At 43.2% G+C, this 16,980-nt stretch overlaps 1 protein-coding gene across 4 annotated transcripts in view; it reads right to left on the bottom strand.

Moving 5' to 3' along the window:
- Positions 1-16,980, bottom strand: part of PTBP3 (polypyrimidine tract binding protein 3) — a 389,014-nt gene that overhangs the window by 43,439 nt on the left and 328,595 nt on the right. For all 4 annotated transcript variants that reach the window (XM_029614330.1, XM_029614322.1, XM_029614348.1 and 1 more), the window contains 2 exons: positions 5,807-5,946; positions 884-917 (listed from right to left, as the gene is read on the bottom strand). In XM_029614330.1, coding sequence (XP_029470190.1) covers positions 884-917; positions 5,807-5,946 — 174 coding nt within the window. The remainder of the gene's footprint in view (positions 1-883; positions 918-5,806; positions 5,947-16,980) is intronic.

The following is a 16,980-nucleotide window of genomic DNA, read 5'->3' as shown; positions in this document are numbered from 1 at the left end:
CTATGTATTCCAGATCTATTTCAAGGACAGAACAATCATGAAATACTACAAAAAGCTCCTATACAGCACATCTGCAGCAAATTGTGACAGACAGCACTGTTTTTAATGGCTCTAGACCAGGAGTAGGTAACTAGTCCTAGAGTGCCACAAACAGGTCTGGTTTTCAGGCTATCTGCAATGAATATGCATGAGATGAATTTGCATACAATGGAAGCAATGCATGCAAATATACCTCATGCATATTGTGATCATAAAAAAAAAAAGACTTTTGTGGAACTCCAGGACTGGAGTAGCTTATCCCTGCAATAGACCATAGCAGGCTTTCTAATCCATTGCAGAATTGGAAGGCTGACAGGAAGTTCAGTAGTTCTGGAAGTGCACCAAGACAAATTTCTGTTACAGCAAATCTTCATATTCCATATATCAAATTCATGTCCCAATACAAAAATATCATTATAGCAAAATTGTTAGGCAAGTTTCTGTATAATGGATTGTGGTACTTTGTTCTCTCAATTTCATCTGTACTTGTTAAATAGTGTTAATGATACCAATCTAAGATAACTGATTAAAAATACACTTAAATAATGGTACCAACTTTGAAAGCTAAGGTTAATCATAATTAAGCCACAACTGGTGATGGTAGGCTGTGTGAATATATTTCTCACCCTTTATAATATACCTCAGACTGCAAGATACAGAGGACTGAATATATCCTTTTCTACACTCATCCCCCTCTGCTCTCTCCTCATAACCTTCATCAAAATAGTAGCTTTTTGATTTTTATATATTTTTAAACAGCAGTTCAAGTCAGTTTCTAATCAACATGGTGCACATATGTTAAGTTTAAAAAAAAAAAAAATCTGAATAAATCCCAAAACCTTACCGAACAGGATAAAAAGTCCATGAGGTGTAATAGCCTGTAAAGAAAGAAAAACGCAACACAGTAAAAGTCAAAGAAAAAAAATATTTGGTGAAAAGGTAGTCAACCAAAACCTTCCTAGCTATCCACTTATTTCTGTTTACTGGACTAGAGAATATATTCGATAAGAGGCACATCATGTCATCTATATCCTAACACCTAGATTCTGAAAAGAAATGAACAGATCAGAGGTGGTTTTCTCTAAGACAACACCAAAAAAAAAAAAAAAGGGGGAGGGGCAAAAAGCTAGCAAAAGCTCCCAGAGTTTTAAAGAACACTTTCCACACTGCTGGTAAAATAAACAAAGGAGAAGCACAGTTGCTTCGGTGGGGAAAGACGGAATACAGAGGAACCAGTCAAGTTCAAAATAGAAGGAGTAGATAGTAGGAATGGAGGAAAAAAGGAAAAGGAAAAGAAAACTGACAGAGCCAAAGACAAATGACAGCAAAACTTGCATCAAAAAAAGGCAAGCCTGCCCTCCCCCCCTGGATCTTGGCGGGCCGCAAGCAAGTTGGGCACTGCTCGCGGCCGCACCTCCATCTCCGATCTGGGCCCCTATCGCGCTGGGCCGCAAGCAGCCGAAACTCACTCCCCTCCTTGCCGCTGCTTGCGGCCCCACAAGGCTTGCGCCGCCCTCTAATGGTCTGCACCCTAGGCCTAGTTTACCTAGTGGTTCTGCCGGCCCTGTCTGCACGCAAGTCAGCAAAAACAGTTATGCTACAAAAATATAAATACAGAACAGAAGTGAAGAATGTATGTCTTTTTCCAGTGTTTACCTATCCCACTTGAAACTCAAGATGTTCTCTTCATGTTTTTCCTGGAAAAGCTACTGACACCTTGGTTAATGAATTGGTGACTAGTTCTCGAGTAGGGGTAGATTGAAGTAATGACTATAAACCCCTGTTTATTGGCCAGGGATTTTCCAGGCAAGTTTTATCAAAACCACAAGCCATGACTGTGATCTGATAAACCCCTTATAACAGGCAGAAATGGTAGCGATCCCAGATCACAATTCTTTTGGACCATCTCTGCTTTCAAGTTAAATTTGCTTCATGAGGTAACCTCCAGTTAAAATTCTGTACGTGTGTAGTGATATAAAGTTTCTTAACATGGTTTGAAATTTCATTTCACTCGTGCACTTACAATCAAAGCCACATAATGAATGCAAGCCATCTGCCTTTTTTGGAACAAGAAATGTCGCCTGTTTTCAATACTTTTCCTCTCAAACTAAATGGGATTCATCTGCCCTTACTCAAATGAATGTGAGAATTCAGAATATAGGCTGCTATGTATGTGAAAGGAAGGTTGGTTTTTTTTTTAAATTTTAAACCGATCACTTGCCCTTTTCCATTCCCTATTTTTGGATGAGATGATGGCTGTGGGGCTAAAAAACATGCCAGAGATGTGATTAGTGGGGGGTATAATGCTCCCTCACATCTGCGATCTGTACTAGAGTTGGGATCCCATAAGTATGTGGCATATGGCTTGCATTTTTTTAAATGTTTTATGAAATCAGTTTACAGTCATATATAATGCCATTCTTTTGAATATTTCAGCCTAATGTACGAGCAGTGAAGTATAATATGTTCCATTGCATTGGCAAACTGAGCTTGAGGACCTATCCTGAGCTTGGCATCATCCTGTTTCTTGCGAAATACATCTTTGGTATCTGTCATATCTATATCTCCTTTTTCTATCTATATATGTATTTATATATATCTACAGATGGCAAACTGATACATATCTACATAAAATGAAAAAATGTACTATCAGGTTAGCATTCTGTAAATTATCTAAGTACCGCTGTTTTAATTCCCTTGGTCCCTAGAAGGAAGCTATATTTGGTACCTATGCCAAACTACCTTATATATACTTGATCAGCTGGTTCATTCTTTTGCAAGGATACCTCAAATGAAAAATCATAAAGGTATTTGGGACTGGCTTGGCGGTTTAGTGGTAGTCTGGCTGGCCATTCAGAAGACCTAAATTTGATTCCAGCGCCAGGCTGCTGGGGAGGGAATCTCAACAAGCACGGACACACCTAGTGGCTGAAGTCACTGCGATCATGCAGCCATGTTAGGAGGGGGATATAAAATAAAAGGTGAAACACCTGTTAGGTAGCTGCAAATAAAAGTTCATAACATTGTAGCACCCTACAGCCTAATTCCAGCTCATCTGGAAGACCAAACCAGAAGGAGAACTGGGTAAAAAGAGGCAAAAAAAAAGGCAAAGTAAGTAATCTGGGACTGGCCTAGTGACTCGGCAGGAACGCTGTGCTCCTGCTATGCAGGAAACAGACTCAATTCTTGGGCCAGGCTTTGGCTTCCTTAGGCAAACTGGGGCTGGGGGGACAGTCACAGTCCCTGCTGGAGGAAGGAATTCCCAAGCACTGTTTAGTAGCGATACCTAATGGTTGGTACTAAAAGTGCATGCACACCAGGTTCTGCAGGGATCCAATCTGTATCTCTTGGCAAAGCACAGTCACCATTAATGGCTGGGCTAGTAAAAGTTATAAGAAAATAAGGAAAATATCCCAGGGAGTTGTGAAGGCTCATGTCGCTGCTGCCCAAGAATCCAGTTCAGATTACACACAAAACCTAAAGGAGCAGGAGAAAACCGCCACAAATATAATTTTTAAAAGCAAAGTATGTAACCTAATTTGTCAGTACCCGTGCTTCTCAAGTAGCTGAAAATCTTCCAGGAAATCTATTGGTATTTTGTAGAAGAGTGGCTCTCAAATCCAATCCTTTGTAACTTCAGCCAGGTCTGGATTTTAGGATACCTAGAATGACAGTGGTGTCCATTCTACCCAAGCAGCCCTCACATTGGGGCGGTAGTGGCTGGCGGGGAAGTCGGACAATGGGGAATCAATGGCCTACCACTCTGGAACAACTGACTGGGGCCAGAAGACCTCTTCAGGCAGTGGCACAGCAAGGGAAGGGAAAATCAGCGCAGGAGCTGTCAAGGCACTTACACTTGAGAGATCCTGAGACCTGTATCTTTTTCCTCCACACAGGCTTCCCATTACCAAGGACACTCACATAAGGTGCAAGGCCACCACAGAGGCTGTCAAGCATGTGCCAGTCCACAGGTACTGGGCCCGAGACCAGACAAATGAGGTAAGCCAAGGTGAAACAAGAGCTGGAGAGGGGGTGAGGGGATCAGGAAGAGGACAACTAACCAGAACAGGCAGTGAGGCGGTGGGGGAGGGGGGGGGTGCGCGGGGTGAAGGGAAGGGAAGTAGGAGGGAGAAGATTCATGAAGGGGCTTATAAGAGATGGGAGTAGGGGTGTTGCTAAGCACTGGCCCATGGATATCACTGTGCTTCTGCCATCTTGCTAAAGGGGGATCAAGATGGGATGCTCTGAGTGCTTAAAAATTGCCAAGAGCTTGTCTTCTGGCTCCCAACATTCAGCAGAAGAGCCAGATCTTTGGAGTTAACCATCTTTCCTCCCCCCATTCAACAGGGGTGAGAGTGAGATGGAACAAGGGAGATGAAACCCTTCTCCAAACTTTTGCGTCAGGGCTCAGAATTCAAACTTATGCCATGGTACAATGAATATGCACAAAATATAAAGATATATTGGCATGCAATTACATTGTATCTCTCATGCATATTTATTGTGGTTATTTTGAAGACCTGACCTGTCCTGTTTCTGGGTCCCAAGGATTGAATTTGAGAACCACAGCTATAAGTAACCTTCAGGTAATGATTTCTTTGCTTTTCAGTGTTGGATATCTTCAGCCTATATCCAGAGGCAGTACTCCAGGACTAAAACAGAGATACAATTTTCAAATACCTAATCATTTAATTGCACTGTTTATGTTTTGTATAGTATCAGAAGGCAAAACTATCACTTTGATAGATACCCCTTTTCCCCTAAATAATTTCATGATATGGTAAGCCAAGCAAAATGTCTCCTTGCCATGAGCAAGGAGACTTTTGTAATAATCCACAGAAGTGTAGGACATTTTATTGCCTAGCAGTTTTTTTCTCTGCTTCTTTGGGCTTCTAAGCCCAATTAGAACTGGTCCATGCTGGGGCTATGGCACCAGAAGCCTTCATTTCCAATTACTCTACTTTTTTAAAACATCCTATCACCACTTGCCTCCTCCCACCTCAGTGGATGTAGCCCATCTAACAGCAACAATCCTCAGCCAGGAATCACAGACCAGAGCTCCCTTCGGAACCCAGTCTGTTGCGTGTTACTGTTGAGTGAAAGTTGCTACTCTCCTCACAAGGGGCTGTGAACAATGCTTCTGTAGTATCCTCAACTCTGGAGCTGCAACCAAGCTTGGGAATCGAAAGCCAAGTCTTATGTATGGCAGTATACAGTGTTACCACTAAGCCAATCCATCATAGAAGGCTTAAGAGAAACTATTTTGACCGCATCACTACTGGATATTCAGGCAATCAAGAGACTGGTGTGGTTTTATATAAAGTAGCTGTAAGGGCAAACTCAAATTCAAGGTGTTCTAAACTGTGTTTGAAGAAAATAAAACCCAGCAAAATGCATGTTTTATGATTTAGTTCGATCTAGATATTTCAGTTCTCAAAAGCTTTAGAAGCTATGAAAGCAGGGTTATTTTAATGAAGCCCCTCCCCTTTTCTTCATTTGAAAGAAGAGAAAACTAGCTTAGAATACTTTAGATACCTCAAATTCTCTCTATTTAATAGGTTTTCTTTGGTTCTTTCAGCAGAAATAGAACATCCAGGTCCCTTCTGCTGCAGAAGAGTGAATTTCTGAACCACCAATTAAGAACCCTGCCTGCCTCTCACTCCAGCAGTCCACATTGCATCACGCTTTAAAAAGGGGAGATTGGAACCTTAAAGCATTTCTATTTTAGCTATGTTTGACTTACTGCCACACTCCATTCTAGACTTACATCAGGATTAAGGTTGCTGACAAGCAGAACAGAGTTTCCTGGGTTTCCAGCCATCCCTGGAATTGCCATGCGTCCAGTGATAGCAGGGGTGGTGATTGCAAGTGGAGCAAGAGCTCCTGGAACAGCTGAGACTGAGAGACCTGAAAAGCAAAATATTAACTGATCAAGGGAGGGGAACAACAAAGGAATTGCCAGAACTATCAAATAGGGGTAGGAAGCAATCAATCTTCTAGCCTACTGTTTGTAATTTTTTTGTAATGTTGGTGGTCTGTGGTAACATGGCTTCCTTTGTCAGGCGAGCTAGCTGCCAGTACAGATTTCAGTGGGGGGAAGGAGAAGGCTATTAGAAGAATCCATGTGTTTTATATGCGTAAACTCTGATCTCATCTCCAATTTAACTCATAAAATGGTACTCTCTACACAGTTAAACTGACTGGCACACATACCAAAAATTAAATGGGCAAATTCTAGATTATATTAGAGCTGGTGTAAATTACTCCTGCTGGCACTCGATTTACAGGGTGGGTTTCAGTCTGGCCAAGGCCACCTCCCACAGAGATAAACATCAAACTTGAATCTATACGTTGGTAACATCCTATGACCCTCATTATCTACCACTGTGAAGGTGGTTAGGTCAGGATAGGTGATATCTCTGCTTATGTGAAGTTTGTTGATCGAATATGACCCTGCGGAACTCTGAGATCACAATATTTTTGGCCCCAGATAGTTAAGAAGGGCCCAATCCAGTGTCCTTTGTGTCAAAGATTCCCATTTGGTCAAGAGCCATACTAACTTTTTTTTCAGCTGTGAGCCCCATGGTTTGGAACACACTTCTCTTTTTGAGATGTGTTCGGAGTTTGATTACATAATGCTTTGGAAATAGGTCAAAATCTATTTTTTGCACAGGCTTTTGAAGCACAATAAGGTCTCCGATATTCCTAGATTTTCTCCGCATTACTTGTTAAGGTTACTATGTTTTGTTTTAATACTGTTTTGTTGATGTGTTTTTAGCGCATGTTTGCTTTGTGTTATGTTAGATATATATTTTTAATTATTTTGTAAATCAACAAAAGCAAGTACTTTAGAAATGGCAGAAAAGAAATAAATGGATAAATTGGAGCTCATGAACAGTGTAAATGGGTTCGCTTCTGTCTGATCTGTCTTATAGAACAGGATTTCCCAAACCATCTTGGTGAAGCCACAGTCAGTTGGGTTTTTCAGGATATTCACAATGATTACACTGGGGAACAATTTTTTAACATAATTCCTGTTTGATTTTTCAGCTGTTTTAGACAAATAGGCATGCTGATTTCAAAACTGCAGTTAATTTTCTTCTATCATGTCAAGTTTTTTCTCTACAGCCTCTTAGGCCTGGATTTATCAAAATGCACTAAATATCGCATGTGATAGGAAAAAGGGCGTGTTTTATGGTAATAGGCTGTTTAACGCAAAATTTATCTATCATTTTTCTATACCGACATTCGTTTGCACATCACATCTGTTTACAGTGTAACAAGCGGAAAGACAAATAACAGTGTGCAAAGAGAAATTACATCTCAAATAACTCTCAAACTGTTCAAAGACTAACAGGGCGGAGAGTTGAGCTAAAGATAGACTATAGGAATAATGATGAAGTTTACAAGTTAGGTAGAAACATTTAGGGGCAAAAGTAGTACTTTTGAAACAATATGCGCTATCTTAGCGCTTCGCATAGGTATTACCGCAAACTGTGATAACGTTTTCGCACTTTGCGGTAAGAGCCAGAATTGCTGTAATGTCAGAACTCCAAAAGAATGCTTGGTTGTCATTCAAAAACCTTGTCAAGGACTTTCTTGGAAATACACGAGCACAGAATTACACCAAAATTGTCCAGAAACTCTTGGAGAGCTTCAAAATGCTTCGTTGCAACATGAGCATCAAGGTGCATTTTCTGCATAGCCATCTTGCTGACTTCCCGAAAAATCTTGGTGCAATCAGTGATGAGCAAGGTGAACGATTCCACCAAGATTTGAAGGTCATGGAGGTACAGTATCAGGGTAGATGGGATGTACATATGATGGCTGACTATTGTTGGAGCATCAGGCGAGATTGTCTACAGATTGAATACTGCCGGAAAAGCTATAAGCATACATTTTTATCTTTATATGTATGTTTGGTAGCAGAACTTTACTACTTGTACACAATTTGACTTACAGTAACAATATATAGCCTTTGTATGAATAAACTAACTATATAAACAGTATATTCAGATAATTTTTTCTTTTATTTCCTTTGAATGTACATTTTGTATGATTTTTGGGACAAAGGGAGGGTATCCTGTACCTTAAAAAGTTGACGAGATAGAGAAAAATTGGGGTCATTTTTGGATTCAGATGTCAAAAGATAGTCAAAAACAAGTGTCAGATCTAATGCAGCGAAAATTGTGTTCCCCAGTGTTATACATAAGAAATTAGTATGCACTGGTAATCCCATGTACGCAAATGTATCTCCTGCATATTCATTGTAAATATTCCACAAATCTGACTGGATGTATCATAAGGGATTCAATAGGATACATCAAGGGGTGCATCTGGACCCTGGTCCAAAATAGAAATTGTATTATCTCTTTTCTCTGGGAGCTACTAGAAACAGTAGGTATTGAGAGGAAAGGGTAAACCATTCCATCTCTGCCATGTATTTCCCCTTGCTATATAGGGATTTTCTATTAGTCACAACTGATGGACTGTGTGGGTTTCTCTGCACTTGGGTTTTGGAGAGAATACACAGAGGACTACGCTCAGAGCCAGAGTCAAGTTTGAAATATTTGGGGGTCAAACTTGATGCCTGTGTGTGGAGGCAGGGAAATTATGACCCAGTTCTGGGGAATTATACTCAAACAAATACAAAAGGCATGCTCAGGCCCACTGGCTATGTTGTGTATTGTCATGCAGAGGAGCTGGGGGGTCAATTCCCTGGATAGGCCTTCTATTCCCCAGGGATGCTGAAGAGATAGCCTTCATAGCCCCTGGGGGAAAGTAATCCCAGACATCATGCAACAGTGGCTGAATTTAGGATCCACGGTTGCAGGGTTCCAGAAGGAGCCATGGTGTGTGGACCTAGACTTAGCCCAATTATTTCACTGACAGACTTAAGTGAGCTGGGAGGAGAATATAAAATAGTGTACAAATATCTGGGTGGTTGTGAATGAAGATTCATATTGTTATAGCTCAGACGCCGTTTTCAACTAAGCTGGAAGCCCAAAGGAGCAGGAGAAAACTGCTAATCAAAAAACAATGTAATGATTGCTCATGTCACCTCTTACTATATGGTTCCAAATAGAAAGTGACATTCTGAATTCCCCTAAGAGTGAGTGATGGGGAGGGGAGGGCCTTGACTGTGGCAGGAACCAAATACGCATAACAAAAAAAAAATATTACTTACTCAAGAAACTGGGCAAAAAAACCCACATGTGGATGCATACCAAATATATTTTTTAATTATATTAAATATACATACTTTTCTATCAAAATATTACAGACAGATAGGATGTTCAACTAGTGCTAGTCATTAGCATTTCCTGCTAATGAAGACTGGAAATATATCCCAGTACTGGATCCATAATTAACAGACTTGAAAGCCCAGATAAACTTATTTGTTCCAAAAACATCTACGGTAAACATACAGAACTGTAATTCAGAAGAAGGGGTAATTGTGTCATGCATGGTAGGTGAATAAGGAATATCCAGTTAAAAAAAACAAAAAGAACTGTCATTGAAAACGTGTTCCATCCATTCTATGTTCATAAACCTGTCAAGCTCATTACACACTTTTCACTTGAAAAATTAGTGCTTTGCAACTGAAAAAATGTTTACAGTATTTATGTTCATTAAATGTACATGAACACAACATAAGAGCAATAAGCTTTAATTTTAAGAGTATTTTACACCTAATTTTTATATTTTTAAAAATTAGATTTTCTCTTGGGGAAAAAAACCCCCAAGCACTACTAGCCATGTACTGCCTCCCCACCTTGTCTTGTTGGTCTGACTGTTGGAGGACCAACATCAGGTGTCATTCTCCAGACCAGATAAGTTAAATGTTCCCGGGCTATACCACTTGACCTTGAATGGGTCTAGAATCAGCCCACACTGGTGAGCCGAGTCTCCATCTTCCTCCCTGCCTATTGTGCTGGTCACACCAGCACAATCCCTAGGTACGTAAAGAACCATGTGACTGTGGACAGAATGTTTATTTTTCTAATCACAATTTCCTGAGTGCTGCTACTGAAGAGTTATATTAGACATGGGAATTCACCACTGCACCTACCCGGTTCTGACCCTAAACAGACAGACTGGAGAAGGAGAAAAACTATCAGGTTATGGGCTCAGAGAAAGCTGCAGACCCTGAGAAAAAAGTTCTGAATTCAGGCTGTGGCGATCCAGGGAACATAGGAATGACAACAAGCCTGAAGCATGTTGAAAAAGCAGGCAATCTCCTGTGACCACAAATCATGAGTACAACAAAAAAAAAAAGCAATTAACTCAGAGCATGGCTTTTAGCAGACCTCTGAGCAGCAACAAAATTAAATATAAGTAAATAACCTTTCAAATCTTCTCCCATGCATCCTGATCCGATTTTTCTTTTAACATGATTTTAATATGTGCAACATTTCTTGAGATTCTTTCAGCCTTAAATTGTATAATTTGCAAAGCTGAAACATTTTACTGTAAATTACACCTCTTATGCAATCTTTCAATTTTCCCACATTTGCTTAGTAATGGCAACTCATGTGTATTAATTGATGATCCTCAACAAGTAGAGAAATACTTTGTACCAATCTCTCTCTAATCGCACATTGTACATTTTCAGTAGGTCTATCCCGTGTATGTGACATCCCACAATGTCTTTTTTCTGCAGCATTTCCATTTTGAACTTCCGTATCTGATAAATTTCTGTGCAAACTGCTGACTCTTATGATGCCCTCAAATGTATTAGAACCCAGATCAGAATATGAATTAATCCTGGACTATGTGAAAAGGAGACTCATAAAATTAATTTGTTCACAGAAATGTGAGATTAGAGTTGACAAAGGCAATCACCATGAAGCAACCCAGGATGGGGAAGGAGAGAATGAGACAAAAGATTTTCAAACTGCCCTTACTGCAGGGGGAAGGAATGGTGTAAAAATCCAGTAGAGCAAAACATTCTTCACACAGTAGGGGGTAAAGCTTGTGTGTGCAGGTACAGCTCTCAAGAGAGGCAAAGATAGCCAAACAGAAAGGGGTGCAGCTTATGGACAGTTGCAACCTAAGCAACGTAATTACTGCAGAAAGATGGGGCATTTGAAAAAGGACTGCCCGGGTCTGAAACCTGAGGGCCAACAGCTATTAGCTGAGAAAACGGAGGCAGCTAAACATGCAAGTAGACCGAGAAACAATGAATTGCTTTGGAAATGCATTTGAAACACCTTGAAAGGATAATATGGAAGACTGGCACACTGATTCTCGAGCAACAAGCCACATAAGTAAAAGATTTTGTCACAGACATCAATTACATTGTGAAAGATAAAATGTACCCAGCAGACGGGAAATGCATTATGATGGGGGAAAGAGGAATAGCAACTTAGATGTGCCATCACTGCTGGACATAGGCACAGAATACTCATTAAAAACATGCTGTTTGTGCCAGACCTGAAAGGCAGCCTATTGTCAGTAAAATGCCTGGGACGTAAGGGCTTCACTGTCCCTTTCTGCAAGAATGCATGCACAATTAGGAAGGGGACAGGCATAGTGGTATACAAGGGGTTGCAGCTAACACCCTGTACAGAAATTTCTGCATAGATGAGGAAGTCAAAGCATATACACATGGCACAGGTGCCTGGAGCACAGATGTAATAAGGGAACTGCTGAACAAGCAAATGATTTAAAGATATCCCGTGGATAGACACTATCTGAAAGGCAAAGCAACATATGCCGCTGCCAGATGCAGGTCACAGCAGAACAAGTCAGACACTGGAGTCAATCCATAGTGATTTGTATGGACCAATGAAGACGATCACCTTTTCTGGAAACAGATATTTCCTGACCTTCATTCATGATTACACTCCAGGTACACAAAGACCTACCCTCCTGGAGAGATAAAAGTGAAACACTAGATAAAACTAAAGGAGAACATGGCAGCAACAAAAATATTCCAGCATAAACCCTGAACCATCTGTGTGGACAAAGGAGGAGAGTACATGGAGAGAGCAACAAGAGTACCTCAAGTGACCAGTGTCCTATACTCCCAAATGAAATGGCATAGCTGAGAGAAAGAACTGCACACTGACAGAAATAGCAAAGGGCACGTTGCTGGATGACAACCTTCCTGACAAGTTCTGGGGAGAGGCACTGATGACTACAAATTATCTGCAGAACCCACTACCAACAAAGACAAAATGTGGCACAGCACAACACCTTGCAAGAGTCACCTGAGGGCATTTGGCTGCAAGACCTACACGTTTGTCCCTAATGCAAAGTGTTCCAAGATGGCAGACAGAGCCACAGTGGGCACGCTGTTGGGATACAGTGAACAAGGCTGAGGATACAGAATCCTATTTCCAAGGACTGACCAGGTAACAGTAATCTGGACTGTGCAATTCACTGTGGCATCCTCACTGAACATGATGCCTCCAATGAGCCCTGAACAGATAGCAAATGTTGCTTACCTGATGTAACAGGTGTTCTCACAGGACAGCAGGATGTTAGTCCTCACAAATGGGTGACATCGAGGATGGAGCCCACCACGGAAAACTTCTGTCAAAGTTTAAACAGAACTTTGACTGGCCCCTACTGGGCATGCCCAGCAAGGCACTGACCCTGCAGCCAGCAGGGGTCTCCCTTCAGTCTGATTTTCAAAGCTACAGGCAGTGCCTAGAAAGTAAAAACAAAACAAACCCAACACCGCGGGGTGGCGGGCGGGTTTCGTGAGGACTAACATCCTGCTGTCCTGTGAGAACACCTGTTACATCAGGTAAGCAACATTTGCTTTCTCACAGGACAAGCAGGATGGTTGTCCTCACAAATGGGTGAGTACCGAGCTGAGGATGTCCTGACTTGCACCAAATGCACCCAATGACGTGCAACAGGCACTACAACTGGGGTGGAATTTGGTAAAGGGCATCCGCACCCTACCGGGAAGGTGGAAGGGTGTTGGTACATCACGTTGGAAAAAGGTTACGCAAGACAGATTGGCCGAAGATGGAGTCCTGTCTTCCAGCTTTGTCCAAACAATAGTGGGCTGCAAAGGTATGGAGAGAACTCCAGGTTGCAGCCCTGCAGATGTCAGGAAGCGGCACCGATCGAAGGTGTGCCACTGACGTCGCCATGGCCCTCACAGAGTGTGCTTTCACACGGTCTTGAAAGGGAATGCCAGCTTGCTGATAGCAAAAAGAAATGCAGTCCGCCAACCAGGAGGAAAGAGCCTGCTTACCCACAGGATGTCCTAACTTGTTAGGATGAAAAGAGACAAATAATTGAGTGCTCTTCCTGTGAGCAACTGTACGGTCTAGATAAAAAGCTAGAGATCGTTTGCAGTCTAGGGTATGCAGAGTCTGTTCCCCGGAGTTGGAGTGGGGCCTGGGAAAAAAGATAGGTAGTATGATGGATTGATTAATATGAAACTCAGAAACTACCTTAGGTAAAAATTTAGGGTGAGTGCGAAGTACCGCCCGGTCCTGCAGGAGCTTAGTGTAAGGCGGATAGGTAACTAGGGCCTGCAATTCACTAACCCTGCGAGCTGAAGTGATAGCCAAAAGGAATAACACTTTCCATGTGAGATACTTTAACTCACAGGAGTGCAGAGGTTCGAAAGGAGGTTTCATTAGACGACCAAGAACCAGGTTAAGGTCCCAAGATGGGGCCGGAGGACGTAAGGGTGGCTTCAGATGGAGCAAGCCTTTAAGAAAACGTGTTACTAGGGGTTGTACTGAAATAGGGACACACCCTGTACACCTTTATGGAAGGCGGCTACCGCACTGACATGCATTCTGATAGAAGAGGTTTTAAGACCTGATTCAGAGAGATGCCATAAATAGTCCAAGAATTTGGAGATTGGACAGGAAAGGGGATCAAGGGACTGAGAAGTGCACCATGATGTGTACCTTTTCCATTTGTATGAGTAAGACTTTCTTGTGGAAGGCTTTCATGAAGCTATCAGGACCCGAGAAACGGAATCTGAAAGGTTGAAAGGCTGAAGGACTAACCTTTCAACATCCATGCCGTCAGGGACAAGGCTTGGAGGTTGGGATGGAGGAGGCATCCGTCGTTTTGAGTGAGCAGATGCGGGTCCTTTCCCAGAGGAATGTGCCTGCGGATGGAGAGATCCTGGAGTATTGGAAACCATACTTGGCGTGGCCAGTAAGGTGCTATCAGGATCATGGTTCCCCCGTCCTGGCGTAGCTTCACGAGAGTCTTTGACACAAGAGGAAGTGGAGGGAATGCATAGAGCAGACCGGTTGTCCACTTGAGGGAGAATGCATCCCTCGGCCGAGAGTGCTGGCTCCGAATGAGAGAGCAGTAATCGCCCACTTTGTGGTTCTGAGGGGACGCAAAGAGGTCTATGCGGGGAGAACCCCACTTGTGAAACAGAGAGGTCGCTACCAGAGGATCGAGTGACCACTCGTGCGGTTGGAAGACACGGCTCAGCTGGTCTGCCAATACATTGTCTACTCCTGGCAGGTAAGTGCCCTGAGGTACATGGAGTAGGAGAGGGCTTCCGCCCAGATCTGCGCAGCTTCCTGACACAGAAGGAAGGAGCCGGTGCCTCCCTGCTTGTTTATGTACCACATGGCCACTTGGTTGTCCGTCTGGATTAAGATTATCTGATGAAAGAGATGATCTTTGAAAGTGCGGAGCGCATAGCGGATTGCTCGAAGTTCCAGGAAATTGATCTGGTGTTCGGCTTCCTCTTTGGACCATAACCCTTGGGTTTGAAAGTCGTCCACATGGGCTCCCCAACCGATGTGAGAAGCGTCGGTGGTTAGGATTACTTGCGGATCCGGTGGAAGAAAGGGTAAGCCCTGAAGGAGGTTGACCTGAGTCGTCCACCAGGTTAAGGATAGGCGCAGCGCTTGTGTGACTGTGACTATGGAGGACAGAGGCTGAAAAGCTTGAATCCATTGGTGTCGTAGAGTCCATTGTGTTACTCTCATGGCTAGTCGGGTCATGGGAGTGACTTGAACCGAGGATGCCATGTGCCCTAGGAGAATGAGGAACTGGCGAGCCGTGGCAGTGTTCTGAGACTGGAGCTGGCGAGCCAGGGACATTAGGGTGTGGACCCTCTGAAGAGGAAGGTAAGCCTTTGCCTGTAAGGTGTCCAAGTTTGCCCCAATGAAGGATAAGTTTTGAGACGGGACTAAGCAAGATTTCTCGTAATTGACGAGAAACCCTAAGGAAAGGAGTGTTTGAATTGTCAATTTTAGGGAGGATTGAGCTATCTGTTGGGTGGAGGCCCTGATTAGCCAATCGTCCAGGTATGGGTAGACGTGGACACCTTTCTTCCTGAGGAATGCTGCTACCACTACGAGACATTTGGTAAAGACTCGTGGGGCAGAAGCTAGACCGAAAGGGAGGACACGGTATTGATAATGGTCGTGGCCAACTAGAAACCGCAGATATTTGCGATGGGATTGTGTGATCGCAATGTGGGTATAAGCGTCCTTGAGGTCGAGAGAGCACAGCCAATCCCCTCTTTGTAGCAGAGGGAGCAGCGCGCCTAGGGTTACCATTTTGAACTTCTCTTTTTGAAGGTATTTGTTGAGGGCTCGAAGGTCCAAAATGGGACGTAGTCCCCCCAATTTCTTTGGTATTAGGAAGTATCTGGAATAGAATCCCTTGCCTCGTTGAGAGGGAGGAACAGGTTCTATAGCATTTGATTGCAGAAGAAGGGATACTTCCTGTTGTAATTGAGCCAAATGGGTGGATAGACTCCACGCTTGAAGAGGCGGGGAGTCTGCCGGAAGAGTTATGAAGTTGAGGTGGTAACCCTGTGCGATAATTGTTAGCACCCACTGATCTGAGGTGATCTGCAACCAAGGTTGTAGAAAATGGTACAGTCGACCTCCTACAGGGATGTCCAGAAGAGGGGTTTGGCATGTGCTCCCTACAGGGGAGTCAAAGGCCAGCCGCAGGCCCAGGAGGAGGGGCTACAGTAGGCCTTTGTTTCCTAGGCTGACGCGGCTGAGGCCTAGTAGAGGATCGAGCTGGACGAGGCCTGGCCGATGGAGGGTAATAACGGCGTGGTCGAAAGAATGACTTCTTAGAGTCTTTCTTTTGCGGTTGCTTGGAGGTCAGCTCAGGTGGGACAGATGAGAGTTGTTTCAACGTCTCATGGTGGTCTTTCAACTCCGCCACAATCTGCTGAATTTGCTCTCCAAACAAATTATCGCCTAAGCAGGGTAAATCAGCAAGACGATCCTGAACCTCTGGGCGAAGGTTGGATGATTTTAACCAAGCCCAACGTCTGGCAGAGATGGCTGTGGCTGAAACTTTTGTGGAAGCATCGAATATGTCGTAGGCAGTCCTAATCTCGTGCTTCCCTGCCTCAAATCCCTTGTGAAGAAGGGCTTGAAGCTGCGGTTGGTATTGGTCTGGTAACGTGTCAGCATAGTCTTGCATCTGCTTAAGGATGGCTCTGTTGTACTGAGTCATATAAAGTTGATATGAAGCTATGCGTGAAATCAACATAGCTCCATGATAGACTTTCCGTCCAACACTATCTAGGAACTTGTTGTCCCTGGTAGGTGGGGTAGAAGAGTGTGGCTTAAGACGCTTGGCCTTCTTCTGCGCGGACTCAACCACAACAGAGCGATGATCCAGTTGAGGTTTTTGGAAACCTGGTGCTGACTGGACAAGGTAGGTGGAGTCAGCTTTTTTGTTAACTGGGGACACTGATGAAGGAGATTCCCAGTTTTTCTTGAGCAGATCCAAAAACACCTGGTGTATAGGGATGGAAGCGATGATTTTTGGAGCATCCAGAAATTGAAGGAGTTCCATCATCTGGTGTCTGTCATCAGCTTCAGATTGTAGTTGAAAAGGTACAACTTCTGACATCTCTTTCACAAAATTAATGAAAGATAGATCCTCAGGAGGAGATCTTTTTCTACTCTCTGTAAGAGATGGAGGCGAAGGCAAATCCGTGTCAGAAGATGTATCATC

The sequence above is a fragment of the Rhinatrema bivittatum genome, chromosome 1 (assembly GCF_901001135.1).
Source record: "Rhinatrema bivittatum chromosome 1, aRhiBiv1.1, whole genome shotgun sequence".
Classification (NCBI taxonomy): domain Eukaryota; kingdom Metazoa; phylum Chordata; class Amphibia; order Gymnophiona; family Rhinatrematidae; genus Rhinatrema; species Rhinatrema bivittatum.
The sequence above is the reverse complement of the archived record's forward strand: the minus strand, read 5'-3'. Positions and strand labels throughout refer to the sequence as shown.